The sequence below is a fragment of the Aspergillus karnatakaensis genome (genome assembly GCF_047715665.1).
Source record: "Aspergillus karnatakaensis strain CBS 102800 unplaced genomic scaffold BJY04scaffold_14, whole genome shotgun sequence".
NCBI classification, from domain to species: domain Eukaryota; kingdom Fungi; phylum Ascomycota; class Eurotiomycetes; order Eurotiales; family Aspergillaceae; genus Aspergillus; species Aspergillus karnatakaensis.
The window spans coordinates 562,078-584,875 of record NW_027395726.1 but is presented as its reverse complement, the minus strand read 5'-3'; the positions used below and the strand labels follow the sequence as shown (position 1 = coordinate 584,875).

Sequence of the window (22,798 nt, the reverse complement as noted above, 5' to 3'; positions counted from 1 at the left end):
ACCCATCAATAGGCTCGTATCGCGATTGTGTGCCAGGATGTTCCTTGGAGACGAGGCAGCCAGAAGCGAGTGGCTTGATATTGCCTCCGTATACATCAAGAGCGCAGAGCACTACGTCGGCGCCCTCAAGCGCTGGCCCAGCTCCCTCCGGTCACTGGTATATCCCTTTGTCCACGGGCGACGGCAGATGCGTACCCAGTTCAACCAAGGCCGGCAAATCGTCTCCGAAGCCCTCAGGAAGAAGCGGACAACGGCCGGCGCAGCGACAACGTGCAACCCGCCGTCTTTGCTTGACCTGTTCTCGTCAGGCAAGTTCGCCGACTCGGTCCACAACGATGAAGAACACGCCGTCACGCAGATGAATCTCTGTGTTGCGGCCATCCAAGCTCAGTCGGCAACGGTGATGCAGTGCGTCGTCGACCTTTCTGCATATCCCGAATACGTGCCCGAGCTGCGCGAGGAAATCGAGGCTGCGCTTCGGTCTACCAACGGTGAATGGAATAAGGACTCGCTCGGCCAGTTGCTGAAATTGGATAGTTTTCTCAAGGAGACACAACGTCTGAACTCTCCTGATCTGAGTACGTATCTGTTCTGGACCTCTCCTTCTGTCCACGTTCTATTGCCACCCGACTAATCGTTGCCCGCGACAACAGTAAGCCTGCAGCGGAAGACGAGAGATCCTCTAAAGCTATCAAACGGGCTGCATCTTCCGAAAGGCATCACTCTGCTCCTCCCAACAGGGGCCATCAACATGGATCCCGCATACTTTGACTCGCCCGAGCAATTCGACGGTTTCCGGTACTATAAACAGCGACTCCGTAGCGAGGACGACGCCACACGGCACCAGTTGGTTACAGTGGGCAAAAAGGACCTTGCTTGGGGGTATGGCCGCCACGCGTGCCCTGGGCGATTCATGGCGGATGTGGTGATGAAGATGATCATGGTGGAGTTTGTGATGCGCTACGACATTCGAGCCCCTTCGTCTGGCGTTGCCCGGCCGGAGAATATTATAACTGAGGGAATTGTAGGTTCTATCTCCGTGATACTCCCGGGCGAGACGACCTGACTGATACTCTTCCAACAGCTGGCACCGGATCCGAACTGGGAGGTAGCTCTCAAGCAGAGATTGTAGATGGTACCCAGGTTCATATCAACCCCGTCCATAAATTTCGTTTTCTTTTGAGTGGGTTCTGTTGTACTTTCTTGTTATTTCCATAGTCCAAGAGGCATTCGGAGTCGCTGCACTATAGATCTATCCACTAGTCCGTCTATCTAGAAAACCAGCGCATTTCACCACCAGTATAGAAAGAAAGAAAGAATCAGTGCATCCACCTTCCTCCGGACAGAGGCAGCCACACTCCATTAAGAAAGCGCGACCGCTCTTCGGCAAAGAAAGCCACAGCCCAGGCCACATCGGCCGTGCTCGCGAACCCACCTTGCACGGGGGTCTCCTTTGCCGCAACCTCCAGAACCTGGTCAAAGTGGCTCCCCAGATTGTCTCGAAACGCCTCTGTCAGCACTGGGCCCGGCGCGACCATGTTCACGGTGCATCCATGACGTGGTGGGAGCTCTCGCGCCCACACACGCATCATGGATTCCAGTGCCCCCTTTGTAGCCGCGTAGACGCTCTGGCCCTCCCGAGCCTGTCTCGACGCTGAAGATCCAACTATAATGATTCGAGAGCCATCGGGAGCTCCAGAGGGCGAGGGGGATGTCGGGAGATCGGGAGGAACATGAGGCGGGAGGTGCGGGAGGACAGCTTTGGTCAAGAGAAAAGCGCCGCGGGCATTCAGGTCCATTGCTCCCGACCATATTTCCGTGGTTGACTCGGCCAGGGGCGCGAGGGGCACCCAGCCTGCATTGTTGACGAGGATATCGATATGCGTGAAACGGGCGACGGCTTGCTGGACCAGCTCGGCAGGCCCGTGCTCCGTGGACAGGTCGGCGCAGATCGCGATCCACTCGGTTTGCAGAGTCAAGCCGACGGCGTTACATTCCTCTGCCAGGCTGGGATATGGGTAGTTGAGGACAATGCGCGCGCCTCGGCGTGACAGCTCTCGTGCGATCTCCGCGCCAATTCCGCGCGACGATCCTCAGATGAGGGCGGTTTTGCCGGCCATACTTTGGGTATTCATTGTGGTTGTTACTGTGGTGCAAATCTGGTTGGACTTGGTCTAGATACATACACCATCGCAGGCGAGCGTCCTCGGGGCTGTCGGCCGACGCGCCGAGGGACATTGTCTGCAGGCCACGACAGAGAATACGGCGGATTATCGAAGTGTATGTTCATATCTGCCACTATGCGAACAATCGCCCCCGAATTTGCTACCTTCCAAACACCTTGTAACGGCTCTCCAGTGGCTCGAAAGTCTTGTCTTCAGGCTCGCCAGTCGGCGTACCAAAGACCAACTGCGCACTGAGCTTCCAAAAAGGCGGAATCTTAATATTCCTGAACCTTGGTGTCTATCAATGGATTGTAGGGTTGCAGGTTGGCGCCAAATCCCTCCGATTCCAGAGCAGTCCATGTACCATCAGCCACAGGATTCATAGAACGAGGGTCGGTGGTGACATACCTAGGAACTGCGCCATCGCATTCGACTCCAACGCAAACGGATCGAACATGTGTGCGTAGAGCTTGTACTTATCCTTGATCGGCGCGAGAGCTTCATAGTCCACGAAGAACAAGACCGTTCCATAGCTATTCCGGAACCTCTCCAGCTTCGGCCTCGTATGGCCTTCAAAGGATTCCCTCGGCACCGTCCCCACCGCGACAAGCCCCTCCATGATCTCAATCGTTGCGTCCCATAACCGCTGGTGTTCATCCTTGAGGAGTAGTACGACGCGCGTGGTCTGCGAGTTGAAGGAGCTAGGTACGTGGAGAACAGCATTCTGCATGATCTCTTCGATAGCTGCGTCGGGGACGGGGCTTGCTGCGGAGAGGCTGTAGTAGATGCGGCGTGCCTGGACGAGCTTCAGGAGCGTGGCCGTCGCCGGGTTCTGGAGTGTAGACTGCAGAACTGTCATCTTCGGTTCGAAAGGTTGCCCTGATCAACCACTCTGCCATTGACTCCTATTCCATCTTTTATATCTCTGGCGGGAGGGTGTTGCCCGGCGAGGTTGAGATGCGACAGTGTCCTCGGGAGCCAGGAACCGGTAATGGTCGGCCGACAACGCCCAACAGTTCATATATGCGAGATGGGGTAACTATCTGTCTCTGCCGACGGAGAGCCTCTGTACGCTTAGAGCAGACTGTTTGTTGGAGGGTGGCCTATAGGAGTAATTAGGTGAAAGGAATTATACCCTAATTCTACCTGCCCTGCGGTATAGGGTCTCCTACTTGATATTTTATATGCGTTCTCCGAAGACCTGTGGAAATGACACTCAGGGAGCATTTTAAAGTAAAGGATGCTAACCTGTTAGATACTCATCTAAGTATATATTTCCAAGGAGAAAAGAGAAAGTTATTCCATGCATGGAAGATGAATATTATCTGATCCTGTAGAAAGCGTAGAAAGCAGACGGACAGCACATGGCCAGGCTTAGGTCTCAGTAGGACAGTCCCGGGAAATGTGACCAGCCTCACCACCTAAAGATGAGATTAGTAGGTACTTGTATCCATGAAAGCGAATCACTTACAGTTATAGCATGTCATGCCTTGGGAACGGGTCGTCTGACGGCCACCAGAACCGCTGAGACCACCACTGCCACCCTGGGAGCACTCGCGAGTAAGGTGACCGCTCTCACCACAGGCATGGCATGACTTGTTCACCTTAAGGGGTTGCTCGCAGTCGCGGGTAAGGTGACCACCCTGACCACAGATCTGGCATTGCTTGTTCACCTTGAGTGGTTCCTGGCGTTCATAGCCTTGAAGAGGTTAGTCAAGTGCAGCAATAGGAGCGTCTGTCAACTGACTCAAATAACCCTGGCCTGTAAAATCGAAAGTATTCTGTTTAGCAATGTTCCATCTAGCCCACAAGATGAAGCATACCATGTTCCTCCTGGGACTTCTCTTCATGATTCCCCATTGCAGTGAATGTGAAAGAGATGATTTAAGGGTGGGAAAGGTGCTCTGACAGAGAGATTTGTGTGGGAAAGTGGGCTTGTCTATCATTTCCACATGGGGCCTTAGTCTGAAGGCGCCGGCTGCTTATGACGTATGCCTTATCTGAGTCACTGTGAGAAGCTCCAGGGGCTGAAAGCAGGTTGTTTCTGATACTCCGTAGTCTCCAAACAAGACTGTGGCGGAGTCGTCTAGGGCGGCACATCTAGCCTGATTTGGATAGCCCTGCGGTTGGGCTGAATCCTACCCTTGGGATATATATACATATATGGATATAAACCCAACTGAATCATTGATATTCCCTCAGCAGCATTCTCCCTACATACCATGGCGACCCTTCACCAACCCCGCAAGCTCCAGGTTGACTTCTCCTGGAAACGATTCAAAGGCCTAATCACCGACGCCGACAACCCCGACTCCGACCCTCTATACATCGTGCACTGGAACGCCATCAAATCACCGCACCTCACATTCAAACGGCCATTGGATGACCACACGATTGGCACAGGGACCCTCCACCTCGTCCGCATCAATGCCGACTACGAAGTCAATGGCCGCAACGGGACCCTTGTCGCCCAGAAGCGCTTCAAAACACTCTATACTCACCTTTCACACGTCTTTACCGATCCAGAAACCGGTAATCCAACCACGCTGACCTGGACAAGTGACAGCGGTTTCACCGACTGGGACTTTGTGTGTGTGGACGAGCACCAGCGGCCGGTCGCCAAGTACACGGCCAAGATATGGGGAATCAAGAAAATCGGGTACATTGAGTTCATGGACGACCGAGTGATTACCGAGGAGGCGCGCGATGAGCTTTTGGTTACGGGAATGACCTTGTTTTACTGCATGTGGTTGCGCGTCAACAATATCTTCTCGCTGTTCGGCGCGGCTTTTCATAGTCCCCCGAAGTCAGATGAGAAGAAGTGAGCAGCTGCTGAGCAGGACTCGGCTGGGTCGACACGAGCGTTTCTTTATCTATTCTGTTTTATACCTTGCGATACTCTATTCATGCTGTACGATGGGTGTAGCCACCGGTGTCAGCCGCACTTTATTTCTCGGTGGCGCTTCTTACATGCCCGCCCACCCAACAATCCAGCCAATATCAGTGACCTGAACATAGTCATCAGCTAGCCCTCATAATCTCACACCATAGACATGAAATATTTGGCGTGGATACTGCCCCTGGACGCCCATTACGCTCGGCGGATGCAGGGCGCGGCAGCGTATGCGTATAGGAGCAACCTGCGTATTATCCACTGGATACGAGACTAAGATACGCAGTATACGCCTGTTCGAGGTATAAAGAGCTGTTCGAGATCTGTCTGCAACAAACCATCCAACTATCTTCACCCATCATGCTCCTTCAAACCCTCGCTGCCGCTATTCTCGCCCTCGCCCTTCAGGCAACAGCAGCCCCCCAGCACATTACCCAGCGCGACAACTCTGACCTCAGCTTGACAGCCCAACTGAGACTCGCAGACACGTAAGGCTCTCGTCAGGCGCACTTATCAACCGCTAATTCTGTATCTAGAGCCACTGAACGTTATGCACTCCTCCCCGACGACAAGGACTTTGTCTTTGATTTCTACAACACCGACAACCCCATCGCCACCACTGCCAACTTTCCCCCTCTTGTTGGGACGGGCATCTCTTTCAATGTTGGACAGCTGCCAGGTACGTTGGTTCTCTGAAACTGCCTACTGCATAGCTCACTAACCCCGAACAGCATGCAGCATGAGCTTCGTCCACCTACACCCTCGCGCCACTGAGCTCTTCAACCTCGTTTCCGGACACGTGTTGTCCGAGATGATCCCCGAGTCGGTCTTCGACACCGAGGGCAACCAGCGGGTGATCAAGACCGAGCTCAATCCCGGCCAGTTGACCATTTTCCCCGCTGGATCGTTCCACACCCAGATCAACCCCGACTGCGAGCCGGCCAACTTCACCGCTGCGTTCACCTCGGATGAATTCTCCGTTTCCATGGTCGCGAGACAGGTCTTTTCCTTCACCGACGACGTGATCTCTGCTACATTTGGTCAGACGATTGCTGGCGAGGACATTGAGAAGGTCAGGGATGCTATTCCGACGACTTTGGCCATCAAGGTCGAGGAGTGCCTGAGCAAGTGTGGAAAGGAGAAGCGTTGAGCCTCTCGTGTGACTCGTTGTCCGACTATTGTATGTCTTAGAGGATTGATAGAGTAGAAATAGACGTTGTTTGTGTACTTGCACCTGATTTCTGTCCTTGAATTCCTATACACTGTCTGTTCAAGGATCACCAACCCAACCACCATCGACAACATATGAGCTCCCCGTCACCGCGCTGGCCTCATCACTTGCAAGAAACACAATGACCTTCGCAACCTCCTCCGGAACAAGATCGCGCTTCAAGCTCTGTCCTGCAAACACCTCGGCACGATATTCAGGCGTTAGAACTTCATCCCGCTGTCTCTGAGTCGCAATTGCCCCGGGCATCACACTGTTGATACGGATATTAGAAGGTCCATATTCTTTGCTTTGCATCCGCGTCAAGCCCAAGATCGCTGCTTTGCATGCGCCATATACCGGTTGGTCGCCTGCGGGAATGCGCCAGGAGATCGATCCGAGGTTCACGATACTACCACCGCCAGCATTTTTCATTGACGGAATGAAGGCTTGCGATAGGAAGAATACGTGTCGCAGATTGGCGTTGACTAGCAAGTCCCAGGCGTCGGGGGTCACTGCCGGCGTGTTAAGACGAGCGCTCTTGCCGGTCGCGGCTGCATTGTTGATCAGCACATGTATCGAACCGTGCTCCTGGAGGACTTTTGAAGCAGTCGCCTGTAGGCTGGGCAGGTCGGTCAGATCACAGTGGTAGAAGATGGGTGACTTGATCGCTGGGTAGTGTGGCAGAGCTGCTTCACTAGAGCGAAGGGAGCTGACGTGGTCAATGGTTTTTTGAGCCGCCTCTTGGTTAATGTCCAGGAACACCACCTGCGATCCCTGGAGAGCGAAGTATTCCACTGTCGCTGCTCCGATCCCACTGGCGCCGCCGGAGATGAGCACTGTTTTGCCCTGCAGACTAGGATAAATCGCGCGAGTCGTGGATGCCATGATTGAAAACCAGGTCAAGGTCAGTGGAAAGGAGAGAAGAGACGAGCTGGAGATGGAAGGGATGCCATGCCGGCTGCATACCCCTCATTGCACGGGCCCCGCCTACTGGCCTATCAGGAAATTGTAGTGCGTTGGCAAGCCTCAATCTAGTGACTTTGGAAGAACGAATCTATGGTCGGTCTGGTCAGGGTTTACCCAGCGTTGACGCCACAACCGCACAATCTCGGTCACTCCCTTCGACGAACAGCTCCCACTGCAGCCCTCCAAGTAATTCCTTCAGTCCGCGTAGTTCTTTCGCCATGGGCTTGAAACCCAAGCGGGGTTGTCCATTCTCGATATATAGCTGGATCTTGCGCAGTGATTTCAAGGCCCCGGTATCATTCCTTGCACGTCGAAAACTGCCAACTCGGCTTTCTCGCGTCCAAAGGTAGTTCAAATCATGGACTTGGATCGAGGTAATCCGGTTCCAATGCCCTGGGGGTATACAGGCTCGAAACAGCGATACCATCTCAAACTGGCCAAAAATGAAGGTATTCCTGCTGTACAGCACATGGATAGTCTCAAGATATCTGTTCGACCTGATCAGTCTCACCACCTTCAGGATTCCGAACCGCACAAACATTCTCCTGCATGTCCTTAACAGGGGTAAAGGCGCGTAGTTTCCTGAAGCGGACCCAGTCTGAACTTCGTCATCCACGCCTCGCACCCTGCAGGTTAGGATCGGGCACGTATGATTGTTCGTGTCATGGCACGGACAGTCATAACTGTAGTAGCCGAGGATGCGCCGGTGGCGAGCTGATTTGATTTCCAGGGACCTCCCGCCAACTACGCTTTCCCATGTCAAAAGACGAACCTCTGGCGGCAGGCGGGTGAAGAGCCAGCTTTTTACCTGGGAGTCAATCTGTCGCTGGCTGCGGGATCGGGTTTCATAGCGACCGAGGCTGCGCGGCAGAGTATCGAGTGTTCGTGGCCGAGAAGAACGAGCTTCTTCCTGAAGACGGCTCTCCTTGTCCAGATAGCTCTGAAGGTTATCGTAGTATGCTTGCAGTTGTGTCCGTACCATGGCTGATGCTTAAAGGTGTTGCCTGCAGTGGTGAGAGGGGAGGCGGGGTAGATTTCCAGCGTGCCAAGACGGATCTGTTCGTATTTCTCCAAGCAGAGCTTCACGCCAACCCCAAAACCTTTTCCCATCCCATCCAAAAGACTGCATCGATCCGTAGAAGGGCGAATTTGATGACCTCCAGCCCTTTCGCATGGAGGCGAAGCACTGACCTCGTTCGATCCAGCAGTTCTCTCATTGCAACATGGTTAGAATCTCCTTCTCCTGCTGTGGCGTTTCCCCTATCGGCCATCGACATGACGGCGAGGAGAAATGCAAGGTGAGTGAGGAGGGCGAAGCACGTTTTATGCCCTAAAAGAGGCGGTCAGGCTCAACCTCGTTTCACGATTAAAGGATCAAAACATACATGGAGCCCAAAAAGCCTGGTAATCAGCAACCTGCAGAGAGAATATCCGACTCAGGGCAGCTTCAATTTCAGCTCTTGCCGCCTGGCGGATATATCTCCTCGCAGCTTCCCATTCGACTCGATCGGTGTCAGGTACATAGCATTCGCGGTGGTTGAATGGTCGCAGGAGGGCACGTAGTATGAGAATCTTCACGGCATGGTAGGCCATGTGCAACGGAGCCAATCCCTCAAAGTCAGTCGAGGCGTCCGAAGAGTTGGTAGCCAAGATTTGTTGAGCCCATTGCGCAAGTTCGTCCAACAAGGGGCGAGCAGTCTCGAATGTCTGGCGGAAGTCTCGGGCGAGAGCAGCAGACGCTCGAACCGAGCTGAGCATAATGGTTAGTCGGTGAAACCGGGTCTTGAAAGAGGGCGACAACGTACTAAAGATTTGACAAGGCCGTATCAAGCACAGTAGTCAACTTTGAAAACTCGATCGTGAACTTCGATACAGCTATCGATCCACCTAGCACGTCAGAATCAGTGATCTCGGTTACCAGCCAGTCGTCTCTCCTAATATGACTTGGCCGACCGAAGCTGAATGCAAGCCATTTATCGATGGTGTAGATCAGCCAAGAGAGCTGATAGCGCAGGATGGATTCCGAGCTCGGCAGATTCCAGCGGCGAGCGTCAAGATGAAGCCCAATCGTTTGAGCCATCGACACAGTCATTCCCAGCAGCGCCCACTTCCAGGCGCTATCAAGCACCAGAGGATTGGTAGGTAGTCGAAGCAATAGAATCAACGCGGTTTGGATGGATGATATTGTAGGGTGGGAGACTGCTTGGTTCACGCCTCTCCATGCCAGACTTAACAAAGTCTGAGCCGAAGGGGGAGTATAGACTAGTTCGATGCAGAGATAATCATCAAAGGTAGCGAAAGGCTGCGCTATACAGTAAATTGCGGCCAGCAAGTCGGGTGGCGACTCGACCGGGGCTGGGGGTGAGTTTTCTCCTAGTATAGGAAACTGAGGCTGGATGAAGCGGTAGAAACTAAGAAAGGATGAGCAACTCCAATCGCGAAGGTTTCATGTTCTTTACATACAGTCTAATCAAACGCTGGCCAATCTCAGGGGGGACAATAGAACTGAGATCCTCGACTTCGGACGTCAGGCATAGGTCGGTCTCTGCGCGAGCGTCTGAAGTGAGGTCCTGCTTGGAAAGCAGAAATTGCACCGGCACGGCAGATTTCTCAACCTGTCGCACGGTGAGTTTTGAGAATGCGAATTCAGAGTTTGTGTCGAAATTGTAGTGCTGGAGGACATAGGGATCCATGTCTCCGGTCAGGCCGCATAATTCAGCAGTGAAGTCTGGTAGATTGTCTAGTGAGCGGGAGACAGGTTCCGGGTCCACAGCTTGCACCGACGGCTGATAAGAGCTGTACATGCTGAGAACAAGATCATCGAACATTGTGTCGTCAGGCTGAGGACTCGGGTCCAGCTCTTGGCCAAAGCCACTGGTGAACGGAGTATCGAGCGCCAGGGGTGTTGTGAGGAATCCGGCGACTGCGCTTTCGACATCTGCTTGATGGTTTATATGGCCAGGAGACGAGGCAGTGCGATGCAGGTTATCGTTGCGAGATAGCGCTGATGGTGACTTTCTCGGTCTCGAGCGAGAGGTGAACTCGCATGGCTGGCCGTGAGCACGGCACAATCGACATGGTGGAGCAGTGTCAATCTGACAGGCGGACTTGCGCGTTCGGCAGCCATCGCAAGCGCGCTGTGCCTTGCTCATATATCGCCTCCGTCCGGTCTCCATCGAATGGCGGACATTGTTGTCGGATTCAGAACAGAGAGAGAGAGAGAGGAAGAGATTGGAGTTGAGACAAGCTGCACGTGATTCATTTGTTGCCTCGGTATTCAGGTATCCATATACTATATACTCCGTATTCAATTTCTATAACATGCTTGGTGGAGGCAGGGATTGAACAATATCTCGCGCCAAAACCACCGCATCCTGAGCCATTCCCATGCCCGCTTGATACCCCGTTCCCCCGGCACCGTAGTTGTGCACCACTATCTTCCCCGGTTCGATCTCTTCTCGCTCCACTCGCGCACCACCCTCCCGCGAAGGTCGGAAACCAACAGCGATCTTGAGTACCTTTGTTTGACTATCCTTGAGCACCGGGAGCAGATCGCCAGTTCGTTGCAAGATTGATTGGGTCTCATGCTCTCTAACTCGATGGTCCGAATCGCCCTTCTGCAAGTATCCTCCCAAAATAACCGTGGAATCTGACTTGGGTCGAGGAATGATATATGTTTCATACCCCTTGCCGTGTCGCATTATGTTCTGTTTGACCTGAGGCGCTCGAGCTAGAACAATCTGTCCTCGGGTGGGATAGCACTTTGCGTCCTCGACACCTGGGAGTGTCTTTGCCGCGTTTCCGGTACAGTTGAAAACGACTCTCGTTTTTGAAGACAGGAATGCATCATTTATCGATGATACTGATTGCTGAACGAACCTTACCGAGCCGTAACTCGGCTGTGAGAGGAGAGACTTGAGATGCCGGCAATGAGCTGGAGCATTGAGAGTAATCGTGGTGAACTGCAGTCCGAACGCCACATTGTCCGGCAGCTTTTCCTTCGGAATGATTTTTACCTGGAGTCATTAACTTCGAACCTCGCACATTCTGTAACAGAGGGTTCTTACATCGCGTAGATATTCCGCTACGCTCCGGATCTTCTCCGGGTCAGGTTGCTCGTCCCAGTACTCTATTGACTCGGTTTTGGCGAGATATTTCGCCTCCTCGGCTTCTCGATCGATCAGATCCATCAAAGCCAAGTATCCCGCTTTGTCCCAGCGCAAAGCATTGGCATCATTGCCCGAAATGCCGGAGAAATTCGCGCCCGCCCTGCAGAGTATCAGGATTTGGAATGCTTGCATTCAGTAATATACGAGAAACACTAACCACGGAGAGGTGTAATGCACATTAGAGTCCTCGGGTAAGTCCCTGGCAATGACTGTGATATGTCGCCCATAACCCTGCTTCGATAGCTCAAGAGCTACGTTCAGTCCGATGATGCCGGCCCTGTTTGCATTAGTTAATGACGGTTTCCTGCTGGCGACGATCGGAACATACCCCAGAATAACAATGCTGTCGCGTGCCATGTTTTCGGGTTTTGATGTTAATTCTGGGTGCTCTCCGAAGCTGGATGGCACTGCAACTATTTTTATAGCGAAAGACTGGTTACACCATTGTGGTGTCCGCCGGTGACAGGGCACAGAGCAGACTTTCCCGCCGGGGAAGTACTTCGGCCAGCCAAGCTTCGATTGGCGGCATTGCGGATTGCGGGGCGGCACCAAACCGGCGGGACATGGTTATCTTATCTTTCCTTTCTCCCATCGTTATCGGAAAAAGGTCACCACTGAGTCAATCAAACAATTAACATCAACAATCTTCAGGTCGTAAATCGACCTTACCAACCTCTGTAAAGTAGTAAACGGATCTATGAAGTCTACAGACATGTGGGCTTTGCATATTCAGCCTCCGCATGATGCCTACTCCAATCTGATACAGTGGTTCTCCCAATCCAAATATATATATATTTTCAGAACGTAGATCAGACACTCTGCGTAAGGCTCAGAGTGCAGCCTCCAGATTCAGGCCACCCGCCAGAATGTAAGGAAAGGTGTTTAGTTGATTCGAGTACCCAACCAAGCCAGAAGTCATTCATTCTTCGAGCTCCTTGACGATAACGTGAACATAACGTGAACTGATAGTCGATGCGCATCACGAGATGCTCAGATGTCCGATTCTACAGTAGCCCGGATCATTGGTCAGACTAGCAGCTACAGACCCACTAGACGCGTTACATCTTTCGCGTTGTGTTGATCTGAAAACTCTCGATTAAGTTCAAAGTCAGTACGGCGATCTACACTTTCAGCCCCTGGCCATCAGCAGATTCCACCGACTCAATCACAATCGGCTCATCAAACGCCCGCCCGAACAGCACATAAAACAGAATCCCCCCAACCGCCCCCACAATCGCCAGAGACCCATACATCCACACGAGGTGCGGGTCCTGCGATACCGGAGCCAGCGCGATGCAGATGGCCGCTGCGATTCCGATGGTCAGCCAGAAGAGAGCCGAGACTAGGGATCGAAGACTGCAAAGTAATCGTTAGCGAACGCCTCCTCGAGAATAAAGAAGGGAAACTCACCTCTCCGGCGCTTTGGTATACGCCAACTCCAACCCCGTGATGACCACGAAAGCCTCCGAGAATCCAACAAGAAGATATACCGGCGCTTGGATCCAGACGTGGATAGTGTTCGGCTCAGACTTGTAGATGTAGTGCTGCAGAACAGAGGCATACACCATCGACACGGCCGCGAGGAAGAAACCGGCCGTGACCTTGAGTTCTGGTCGGAAGTTGATCTTGTACTTGCGAAGGAGGGGGTAGACGACAACTATTCTTTGTTAGAGGGGTGAATTTGCGGCTGGTACAGGAACCTACAATCAAGCAGCGGGATGAAGATGATGAGTGCGATCGGATTGAGGTTCTGCAGGAGATCATTCGGCGTCCCATGCAGAGCCATATCTCCGGCCTGGGAGATCAGGTTGTTCCAGATCTGTGTCCAGCAGACGAAGTAGAGAGGGAACAAGAGAAAGAGCTGGGTGAATTAGTATTTGGTAAATGAACGATCGAGGAGAAATGCTCACCTTGCACGCAGTGACGCCAGACCGGACCTTGTCCACGCTGTAGTCGGTATAGTCGGCTCGGTTGGCAAAGGCATAGCGCTCGAGTCTTCCCTGCTCTCGAAGAGCACTTGGTTTGGCCTTTTCGAAACTTCTCTCTGCGAGAGCGATGTGGACAGTCCGCGCGGCATCGACGATTGGCGACCCTTGAGGGCTCGTCTTGAGGAAGAGTTTATTGGAGCATAAGAAGAGCGCTGCAACGATCACAATAACGCTGCAGATCTGGTCAGATTATGAGGCCACGAATAGGGAAGGGGCTGCATACATCAATGGAATCAGGTAAGCGAGCCAGAAAGAGACGTGCGTCTCGACATTGACGGTGATCAGGGGAGACAAGGCGCCAATATTGACAGCCCAGTAGAACCTGCGGAGTCTGGTCAGCGTCGGCCGGAGATATCAATGCCAACAGGTCACTCACCACAAGAACATGCGCTCAACAGTCAGTTCAGGGTCTACGATGACCTGCTCGCCTGTCTTCAATGTCTTCACGAATGCGTGGGCCTTCTGATACTGCTCCGCACAGAATGGAGTGACATTTGCTTTGATGCCTCCCGTTCCGAGTCCGATGATGACCATTGCAGCAACCAGGCCCCCAAAGGCAGATCCCCCATTAATAGCTGCTGGTGTCGCTGTCGCAACCAACACCGTAAGACCGACGATGTAGATTGCACATGAAATCACGATCGCCTTGAACTTTCCAAGAAATTGGTCTAAGCAGCGGTTAATCATGACCCGGGATTGGATACGATGCACCTACCTGCAACAATGGCACCAATCACAGTTGACGCGTAAGCCCAAAACTTGAAGAAATTACCCAAGGCTGTTGCGATGGCCTGTCCCTTGCCCAACGCACCCGGGAGCTCAGCGTCAGGGTCGTAGGGATTCTTGATGTAATTCTGCATAGGCCCACTGAGTCCAAAGTACGTGAAGCGCTCGCCCAGTTCGACGATGATCACCAGTAAAACAATCCATGGGATACGATCAGGAACTCGACGCAAGCCCAGATCATATGCAGCCACAGGGCTGACTGTCGGTGGAGGTGTCTTGGAGGAAGTCGGATCGGAGGCGTGCGGTGGCGGGGTAAGCCCTGCCTTCTTGGTGTCTTCGGACATGTTCGTGAGGATGAGATGGGAATTTACTGTCAAGAAGGACGAGAGAACGAGCAGAGGATATATTTACACGAGGTATGCAGAGCCCCCCCGCATTCCTATCAGCAGCCATGTGGTGATAAGTGGAGGGCTCGTATCTCCAACTGTTGGAGATGGAGAGCCTATCTCGCTTGCCTGTCAATGCCGCCAATGGAAAGCAATGCCGGTGACCCACTCGTATCTAGTTGTCAGTTGGAGTGGTCATGGATGGATCTTCCGTGAGAAACAAGACATAAGAGTGCAATCCAGACAGATACGAAGCCTCACCTGTTCTCGCTATCAAACATGTCTACCATCACCCTTACCCAGGAAGAAGGCCCTCTACTACAGACAGTAGCTCAGTCCGACAATGCGATCCCAGACAAGTACCTCTCAGGTCTGGATCCAGAATGGCGGCAAATGTGGTCGGTGCATGGGAAAAACGTGCATGGAGCGCACTTGGTGACGGTCGAGGAGTTTGAAAAGTGTCCGGGCAAGTATAGCTTCACATATCCCACTTGGGCTGGTAAGCTCCCCCCTCTCCAAGCTCCGAGCAGCATACTTACTCTACCAGGCCCCGAGGTTCACAAAGTCAACGATATCCAAGTCCCTGTCTCCGACCCGGTAGGGACTATAACCTGCCGCGCCTATACACCCTCGGGTCCGGGTCCCTTCCCTGTGCACCTGAACTTCCACGGGGGAGGATGGGTGCTCGGAGGCCTCCAATCTGAAGCGGCCTGGTGCCGGAGCATGTGCAATGAGGCAGATATGGTCGTGGTTGATGTGGACTACCGGCTGGCCCCCAAGTATCCATTTCCGACCGCTCTCTACGACTGCTGGTCGGCCGTGCGATGGGTGATTGACAATGCAGAGTCGCTCAACGTCATGCCAGACTCCGTCTCGATCGGCGGACTGTCTTCTGGTGGGCTCATCACGGCGGTTATTGCGCATTTGGCCAGAGATAGCTCGCCCGCAGTCGATCTGAAGCTGCAGTTGATGATTGTACCTGCAACGGACATGCGATATGTGCCGGTCTCAATCAAAGGCGCCGAACCTTTGACGCCCGAAACATGTCGGTACCCCAGCGCCATCATCTGCTCTGATCTCCCCTGGTCACCTCTCGCACGGGAATCATGGTTTCTGAACTATTATATCGGAACCGACTCGGAGGAGCGAGAACGCATCTTGTCGGACTGGAGAATGACCCCCGTTCTGGCTCCGTCATTTGACAACCTCGCTCCAGCACACATTGTCACTGCAGAGTTCGACGTCGAACGCGACGAGGGGGAGTATTACGGCAAATTGCTGGAGACCGCGGGGAACAGGGTGTCGATGACGCGATACGCTGGGGTTCCCCATGCCTTTGCTCATTATAATCACCCTGAAAAAGGGCTGAGCAAGAGTCGACAGTTCCTCACAGAGTCAGCGCAGTTACTAAAAAGAGCGCACCATGGGGAAAACTGAGGAGATGGCGCAATAAATAAGATCGTCGGGGGCGGCTGTACAAAGGGCTGAGACAGGCAAATCATAGCCCTGCATGCCAGCAGGAATGCCACCAACTCCGGACTTCGTGATTGATCATTGCTGCCCCTTGCTGATTTGGCCGCAGGTCATTGCTCAACAGGGCTGCCCGATGACGATTGAGGCTGCGGAGCGCAGGATCCTGCCCTTTTTATCCACTGTCAGCTTAAATTTAGTATACGCGTGAACCAATAGTAACTCCTGCTGATGCTGATCCCCTGTGCCTTCCAGCTTAGCTTTGGCGAAGCTCTCCCTTTATACCCTGTCAGATCCACGAGGGACTGTCGGTCAGTGTAGCATTTTTGCTTTCCTCAACCAAGCATGCGAGGCCTATGCGATACCATCGCCCTTCTTTTAGGGCTGGCGGCAGCGACTGCAGCAAATGTCGTCCGACACGACCACTCTTTCCATCCTGATCATATTCTTCGCGTCACTGCCGCGAACTACTCTGAAGCATGCTCCGAGAGATACTCCGTTCTAATCAATGGATCACTTCCTGGGCCCGAGCTGCGGCTCCGAGAAGGCGAAGTGAGCTGGATCCGCGTGTACAATGATATGACAGACGCGAACACGACCATGGTATAGTAGACGCTGTCCTCAATTGCAGGACTCTTGTTGACATCATCCAGCATTGGCACGGTCTGACGGCTTTCACTGCTCCCTTCTCCGATGGAGCTCCTGCAGCGAGTCAATGGCCCATTCCTCCAGGCCACTTCTTCGACTACGAAGTCCGACCGGAACGTGGCTCTGCAGGTAGCTACTTCTATCACTCCCACGTTGGCTTTCAAGCCGTGACAGCGAAGGGGCCGTTGATTGTGGACGAATGCGACGCGCCGCCGTACGAGTATGACGAAGAGCGCACGGTCTTGATTTCGGACTATTTCAGCGAAACCGACGAGCAAATCGAGGCCGGTCTGGTCTCAACCAACTTTACCTGGAGTGGCGAGACCGAAGCACTGCTGGTAAATGGCCACGGTCGATCTGCTACCAACGCGACCGGCTCATGCAGCCTTGCCGATATCTCCGTAGAGCCAGAAAAGACATATCGGCTGAGATTCATCGGAGGCACTGCGCTCTCTTTCGTTTCGCTCGCCATTGAGAGCCACGAAGTCACCATCATCGAAGCAGACGGACATTACACGCAGCCGTACGAAACCGACTTCCTCCAAATCGGCAGCGGCCAGCGATACAGCGTGCTGCTGACTGCGAAGAGCGAAGCTGAGCTCGCCAAAACCAACAAGCGGCAGTTCTACATCCAGATAACGACTCTTGAGCGACCGGAGGTCTTGACGAACTTTGCAGTCCTAAGTTATACGGACTCTCCCGATCTGACAACCGTGCCATCGCCCCCTCCCCTCCCCATCGCAACCGCCGTCCAAGGATGGCTCGACTACGAACTACAACCACTCACCCCAGACCACGACTTCCCCCATCTCGAAGAGGTGACCCGCCGCATCATCATAGACGTGCACCAAAACGTAAGCGACCGTACAATCTGGCTGCAAAACGGCTACGACTGGGTCGAGACGCAGCCCAAGTCACCCTACCTCGTCGACATCTACAAGAATCAACTCAACCTCGACGAAACATACCACCGCGCCCTCGCGCGCGGCAATGGCTTCGACAACATCACACGCACTTTTCCCGCGCGGATCGGCGAAGTGCTCGAGATCGTATGGCAGAACCGAGGCACCGTCGAGAACGGTGGGGTGGACGCGCACCCCTTTCACGCACACGGGCGGCACTTCTATGATATCGGCGGCGGAGACGGGCTCTATAATGCGACTGCGAATGAAGAGCGGTTTAGGGGCACTCATCCGATTCAGCGCGACACGTCGGTGCTCTATCGATACCGCAAGTCGACGACTCAACTCGTCCCCTCTGGCTGGCGGGCATGGCGCATCCGTGTGACCAGTGCCGGGGTCTGGATGTACCACTGCCATGTCCTGCAGCATATGGTGATGGGGATGCAGACGGTGTTCACCTTTGGAGATCGAGAAGATATCCTCGCGCAGTCGGGACCGGTGAGCGAGGGGTATCTGCTGTATGGAGGGTCTGCGTATGGGAATGCGACCAGGGATCCGGTTGCGCAGCAATTCAAGACTTAGTTTGCGTTTATTATATCGTATGTACAAGCTAGGACAATACACCTCTCTATGTTCATGCATTATGCTGGCAGTGCGACAGCCGATTTAACCACTTTCCTCGGCGACCCCTTGATAACAAGAGACACAACCTCATAAACCAGAATCAGCACATTGAGCAGCACCCACTGTACCTTCTGCCCCATCGTGCGCTTACTCGCCTTGTCTCGTACCCCCTCCTCCCCCCACCGACCACACAGCTCCATAAACCGATTCGGATCGTCCGTAATCACCCCGTCGATATCATTCTGAATACTGCGCGCCATCCAGATATCCTCGTTATCCGACCAAGAGAAGATCATGCGAGAGTTTCCCTTGGCTGATTGTCGGATTCGCGATCCGCGATTCGTTGCGAAGCCGTGGTTGAACAGGCTGAGATGGACGTTTGGGACCTCGAGCATTGCGGAGGCGTATTTTGGGGAGAAGGTGGTTACTGCGTTTTGGAAGCCGGGCATGTGTTGGCGGCATATGCTTATCCATTCTCCCTGTTTGCTGAGGTTAGAGGGGTGGGTGAGAATTCAGTGGTAGGTGCGTACCTTCCAGACTGCCAGGACGATTCGTTCGCTCCAGGGTCTTCCTGTCGTTGGGACTGAGGATACGGCGTTTGCTATGCCCGAGCATAGTAGTTCGGGGTCATCATGTGGCTAGACGACTAGTCAGCACGTTTGAACAAAGATGCCAGGGGCACTGATGAGGTACCTTAATATCAAGCAAAATCCACATATGCTCATTCTGCGGCTCAGCGAGGTATAAAAGCAAATCCGCGAGACGCGGCAGCGGCTCTTTCGCCTGATCCACTGTGCGAAGCTTGCTCAGATCCTCCCAGGTACAGTCGGCGACCTTGCGCGGGTCGCCAAAACAGCGCTTTAATGTGACGTCCTGGTAATTGGTTAGCCAGAGTCAGAATGTCTGTGGAGGGAGGACAGCAAACATGACACAGAACCACGACGCCATCCTTTGACAGATGAACATCGGTCTCGATGGCGTGGGCGCCAACCTGGACGGCGCCTCGGAAGGCGGCCATGGTGTTTTCGGGATGGGCGGCCTTGTAGCCGCGATGGGCAATCGCTTGGGGGAATTTCATGGTGATGAGTACTCTATATGTATGGGAATGTTCAACTTGGGCGACTGTTGTTGTGTTAAAGAAGAGGTTGAGGAGTTGATCTGCGTGGCCGGCTTTTAGGTGGAGCCTCGACTTATCTCCGGACCGGACGTTCTGCATAATATGCACAATGTGCATAACTACGTCATCAGGGCTTAATTCATCCCTCGCACTGTAGGTAAAGATGCACATGGAGCTCTCACCTGCATGGCGGGAACCACGATCCTCCGCGTGGAGCAAAAGGTAGCTGAGGCAGACAGGATTGCAACTGCTCACACCTCATGCAGTGTCGGCGCACTGCTGGGTCGGAGATAAGGCTCGGATATAGAGCAACGCGTAAGACTATTTTTCCATCGGGAACAAGGGTGAGATTCGTGGACGGCAGTCGTGCCTTATATGAAAGGCGAGAGGCCAGAATAACTTGGACATTGCCGGATTGAAGTTATCACACAGTATACGGGCAAGACCATTACCACGGGAAGGAAAGAGTTATAAATGCGATGATGGTATAGGACTAGCACGGGAACCTTGCATATACGCATCTCCTACTGGGCCGAGAGAATTAATAAATTATCAGCCAAGAATCCAGCAGCTACAGGACATACTAGACGCGAGCTCCCGCCTGGATAGTCGTTGTGGGTGCCGCAGACTCCAGGACAATCTTGTTCTGTGCGCCTTCCCATTGTGGCCATTTGGCCTATGCGTCGACCGTCAGTAGGTCGACCCGTCTGTGCATATCCGGTCCGCAAGTCTGACGGGAGCAGGCATATGATCCGCGTCAAATCTCGACCAGACATAAAAGTCCTGATGTTGACAAGCTAGATTAAATGTATCGAGCGACAGGGCAAGATGCGAGGTTGTGCTGAACTGAAAGGCGAGAGCATTTGGGAGGAATCGAGAGGATATCTGGTGTCAGGGCTGTTCATGAACACTTTTCAGGAGCTTTAGAGGTTCTCCTGTCTCACTCCAAGCTCCTGTATGTCTCATCGTTCGCGCCGCCGCGTGCTGCCGATGGAGTCATCTGCTGAGCAGGGTCTTGATTATCCGGTCAGCAGTGACAGACTTGGATAACGTGGGTCTTATATTACCCTCAGCAGGGTACGAACATCATGTCCTAATACTTTCCGGCTTTTCATCGTCAAGCCCATCTTTGTCTCTACACAGTCTTGCGGGCGGTAGTTCATGCTGAAGGGAAGATGCACGGCGACGAGGTGGGTTGATGGAGTTGTCTCGTGTCAGCTAGGACTGCACCGAGGCTGATTAATGCTGATGAACGCATTTCTTCCGGACGATGGAGGAAAGAAGGGCTCGGAGGAGAAGACGCAGGGCGATAGGGTATGATGCTAATGCTGATGTCCAGGTTCTTGACCAACATAAACGTCGTGATACATTGGGACATTGGTTCTTGTCGCTGCTCTGGATCTTTCTGATCACCAGCTTGATACAGCGTGGCAAAGATCCTTAGTATCATCAGAGACACTAAGGAGGCAATATCTACACAGCAAGGAAAAGGGAATGGCATAGCGCACAATCATTCCTAGGCCCTGGAACCTTAAGGGCACAGTACGCGATGATAACCGGTCCCTCCTGCTCAAAGGAGAGGGCCATGGAAGTCTGAGTAATCCTCGAGAATGGTTACATCGGCGTATCAGTCTGTGTTGACCCCTAGCGTGCCCCAATAACGGGGACTTGTAATCAAGCGACGGCGACAACAATCCAATCGGGAAATCCTTAGAGAGGACGGCAAAAGGATGCCGATGGACGTCAGATTGACAAAAGCACGAGCGATGATCAGCGTCACCTAGGGTTGAGATCCGGGTCTTCCTTCTTCGCCATAATCATACTGTTGGAGGACTGGCATAAAGATGGCTCAACCTTTTGGAGGACCGAAGGGAGTTATGATGAGAGACTTGAAGGAATCTGAGAGAGGGCTTACGAGCAAGGAAACGCAAGCAGGCGCCCGCCACCAGTAGTGTTTGAATGTTGATGATGTGAAGCGGATGAGCAGATAGAAACGGTAACAGTCCGCTCACGGACAAGGTTACGCTAATGGCTAGTCGCAAATATCTGGTGATGAGAGCGGCTGCCTATTGCTGTCAAGAATGGCGTGTCTCATGCTTGCAGAGTGGAAGATTAAAGTTGAAACACGAAAGCCATCTTCACCAGGAAGTTGATACTAGGACCAGAATATATCTCAATCTGATCAATGCTCTGCAAGTCGAACACGATGCCCCGGATCCCTTGCAGGATGCATCTTTTTCCAGTGAGGACTGACGGTTGACTATGCTCAAGATATCGATATGAAGTTGCAAGACGCGAAGGAACTCCGAATAGCCATGGCGTGAAACGGACCCGGAGAGTGTGTGAGAACAAGGTTTGGTCCATCACCTTGTTAGTTCATCAGCCAAAAATTAGAGGTACTTTGAATACACTCCATATCATACCTCGGGCCTGGTCCTGAGCCACACAATTTAGGCTGACTTAAAGTTTGATCGGAAGTAGATGATACGTAGAGTTGTAGCCAGCGATGTTTCAAGTAAGATCAGCACGTTGAGAGTAGATCAGCCACAGGGATCTGACGTGTCCTCTGTAAAGGGCCAAGTTCCAACCCTCCGTCCCTCCCTCGAGTCTCGTTACAGCTTGCGCGCTCCTGCGCGTGGCTGGTGGCGAAGGTGATTATCGCAGATCAGGAACCAAGCTGTCATGTTGTTGGGGTAGGACAAGGGGGAAGACGTGGATGATGCGCTGCTCGCAACCCAAATTACACTAATCGGAGAATCTCGGCTGGATCAAGGTTGAAAGGGAAAGAATCTGTTCCGGCCAAGAATTTCTCCAACTCCTTTCATCTTGCCGAAAAAGCAATTGCACACCGGACAAAGAAGCCCAAGCGCTCGGGCCTTCAGAGCCTCGTCCGGGGGATGGCCCCAGCTGCGAGCGTGCTGCGGGCTGTCGAGTCAGTAAAGTGATTGTAACTCTTTGTTCGCCCTGAAGAGACGGTTGAATGCATGCGCAGTGCGAGAAAGATGGGCATAGCGTGCTCGATGGCTCGAGATAACCACCAAACACCCCTTAACTACCGTTTGGGGAAACCTCGTGTGCGATCGTGTTTACTTAATGCTCAATCCCAAAATGATAAGGAACTAGCTGACGGAATTGAGGTGTCAACCATCCGCTGCCCTCTGAGAGAGGGCAGGCAAAGCCACCGACGGAGCGGCGCTTTTGCGACCTCGTCTAGACGTTGACGCTGGCAGCATTGTAGCAGCGAAGGGCCCGGATATTGCACTGGAAATGGACGCATGGCGGATTAAGGGTATGACGCTCGGCCTGTGCGTTGACCAAGATTGCCGTGGGACACCAATGATGGCACCTCGCTCAAGAATCCAGACTCGAGTCCAGGATTTGGAGCAGCCAACGGGAATGTCAGTTCCGTGGGCATTCAGGCTAGCTATCCTCTTCTGCTGGCGAATAGGATGAGCTTTGGCCACATCGAGGGATGGGGCTTCATGCGAGGACAAAGAAAGTCAAACCCAGCTAGCTCAGCCCCCATCTCAAAAA

The 22,798-nt window shown here is 53.1% G+C and overlaps 13 protein-coding genes across 13 annotated transcripts; 5 read left to right on the top strand and 8 right to left on the bottom strand.

Annotated features, from left to right (window-relative positions):
* Positions 1-37: 37 nt before the first annotated feature.
* BJY04DRAFT_206474 (cytochrome P450) lies at positions 38-1,132 on the top strand (the record flags this gene model as incomplete). Its single annotated transcript, XM_073713715.1, has 3 exons — positions 38-578; positions 654-1,024; positions 1,085-1,132. 3 exons carry the CDS (start codon positions 38-40, stop codon positions 1,130-1,132), a joined length of 960 nt encoding a protein of 319 aa, XP_073573408.1.
* On the bottom strand, positions 798-2,135 carry BJY04DRAFT_226615 (SDR family NAD(P)-dependent oxidoreductase; the record flags this gene model as incomplete). The annotated part of the gene is made up of 2 exons (XM_073718451.1): positions 798-2,092; positions 2,123-2,135. 2 exons carry the CDS (start codon positions 2,133-2,135, stop codon positions 1,320-1,322), a joined length of 786 nt encoding a protein of 261 aa, XP_073573407.1. The 3' UTR covers positions 798-1,319.
* BJY04DRAFT_226609 (Nitroreductase-like protein) lies at positions 1,895-3,024 on the bottom strand (the record flags this gene model as incomplete). The annotated part of the gene is made up of 3 exons (XM_073718450.1): positions 1,895-2,421; positions 2,456-2,503; positions 2,554-3,024. The coding sequence occupies 3 exons, from the start codon at positions 3,022-3,024 to the stop codon at positions 2,326-2,328; spliced, it is 615 nt and encodes a 204-aa protein (XP_073573406.1). The 3' UTR covers positions 1,895-2,325.
* Positions 3,025-3,281: 257 nt separating this feature from the next.
* BJY04DRAFT_27310 (uncharacterized protein) lies at positions 3,282-4,249 on the bottom strand. The gene is made up of 3 exons (XM_073720047.1): positions 3,913-4,249; positions 3,637-3,864; positions 3,282-3,586 (listed from the first exon to the last, which is right to left on the bottom strand). Exons 1-3 carry the CDS (start codon positions 4,109-4,111, stop codon positions 3,540-3,542), a joined length of 474 nt encoding a protein of 157 aa, XP_073573405.1. The 5' UTR covers positions 4,112-4,249; the 3' UTR covers positions 3,282-3,539.
* Positions 4,089-5,118, top strand: BJY04DRAFT_184940 (uncharacterized protein). The gene has a single exon (XM_073710696.1). The coding sequence runs from the start codon at positions 4,388-4,390 to the stop codon at positions 4,988-4,990; it is 603 nt and encodes a 200-aa protein (XP_073573404.1). The 5' UTR covers positions 4,089-4,387; the 3' UTR covers positions 4,991-5,118.
* Positions 5,119-5,418: 300 nt separating this feature from the next.
* BJY04DRAFT_216413 (germin family protein) lies at positions 5,419-6,208 on the top strand (the record flags this gene model as incomplete). The annotated part of the gene is made up of 3 exons (XM_073715744.1): positions 5,419-5,546; positions 5,595-5,737; positions 5,790-6,208. 3 exons carry the CDS (start codon positions 5,419-5,421, stop codon positions 6,206-6,208), a joined length of 690 nt encoding a protein of 229 aa, XP_073573403.1.
* Positions 6,209-6,268: 60 nt separating this feature from the next.
* BJY04DRAFT_27205 (SDR family NAD(P)-dependent oxidoreductase) lies at positions 6,269-7,245 on the bottom strand. The gene has a single exon (XM_073720046.1). The coding sequence runs from the start codon at positions 7,151-7,153 to the stop codon at positions 6,329-6,331; it is 825 nt and encodes a 274-aa protein (XP_073573402.1). The 5' UTR covers positions 7,154-7,245; the 3' UTR covers positions 6,269-6,328.
* BJY04DRAFT_27204 (uncharacterized protein) lies at positions 7,246-8,634 on the bottom strand. The gene is made up of 2 exons (XM_073720045.1): positions 7,774-8,634; positions 7,246-7,722 (listed from the first exon to the last, which is right to left on the bottom strand). Exons 1-2 carry the CDS (start codon positions 8,214-8,216, stop codon positions 7,338-7,340), a joined length of 828 nt encoding a protein of 275 aa, XP_073573401.1. The 5' UTR covers positions 8,217-8,634; the 3' UTR covers positions 7,246-7,337.
* Positions 8,317-10,410, bottom strand: BJY04DRAFT_206468 (transcription factor domain-containing protein; the record flags this gene model as incomplete). The annotated part of the gene is made up of 4 exons (XM_073713714.1): positions 8,317-8,564; positions 8,620-8,984; positions 9,040-9,645; positions 9,698-10,410. 4 exons carry the CDS (start codon positions 10,408-10,410, stop codon positions 8,317-8,319), a joined length of 1,932 nt encoding a protein of 643 aa, XP_073573400.1.
* A 138-nt stretch (positions 10,411-10,548) lies between these two features.
* Positions 10,549-14,784, bottom strand: BJY04DRAFT_206467 (FAD-binding oxidoreductase; the record flags this gene model as incomplete). The annotated part of the gene is made up of 11 exons (XM_073713713.1): positions 10,549-11,250; positions 11,302-11,503; positions 11,561-11,680; positions 12,529-12,759; positions 12,814-13,060; positions 13,108-13,264; positions 13,314-13,563; positions 13,615-13,713; positions 13,768-14,059; positions 14,107-14,372; positions 14,765-14,784. 11 exons carry the CDS (start codon positions 14,782-14,784, stop codon positions 10,549-10,551), a joined length of 2,586 nt encoding a protein of 861 aa, XP_073573399.1.
* Positions 14,785-15,580: 796 nt separating this feature from the next.
* On the top strand, positions 15,581-15,981 carry BJY04DRAFT_184924 (uncharacterized protein). The gene has a single exon (XM_073710695.1). The coding sequence runs from the start codon at positions 15,677-15,679 to the stop codon at positions 15,938-15,940; it is 264 nt and encodes an 87-aa protein (XP_073573398.1). The 5' UTR covers positions 15,581-15,676; the 3' UTR covers positions 15,941-15,981.
* Positions 15,982-16,318: 337 nt separating this feature from the next.
* On the top strand, positions 16,319-18,105 carry BJY04DRAFT_226600 (Cupredoxin; the record flags this gene model as incomplete). Its single annotated transcript, XM_073718449.1, has 2 exons — positions 16,319-16,576; positions 16,627-18,105. The coding sequence occupies 2 exons, from the start codon at positions 16,319-16,321 to the stop codon at positions 18,103-18,105; spliced, it is 1,737 nt and encodes a 578-aa protein (XP_073573397.1).
* On the bottom strand, positions 18,094-19,393 carry BJY04DRAFT_184923 (PLC-like phosphodiesterase). The gene is made up of 4 exons (XM_073710694.1): positions 19,073-19,393; positions 18,841-19,020; positions 18,678-18,785; positions 18,094-18,626 (listed from the first exon to the last, which is right to left on the bottom strand). The coding sequence occupies exons 1-4, from the start codon at positions 19,379-19,381 to the stop codon at positions 18,165-18,167; spliced, it is 1,059 nt and encodes a 352-aa protein (XP_073573396.1). The 5' UTR covers positions 19,382-19,393; the 3' UTR covers positions 18,094-18,164.
* Positions 19,394-22,798: the final 3,405 nt, after the last annotated feature.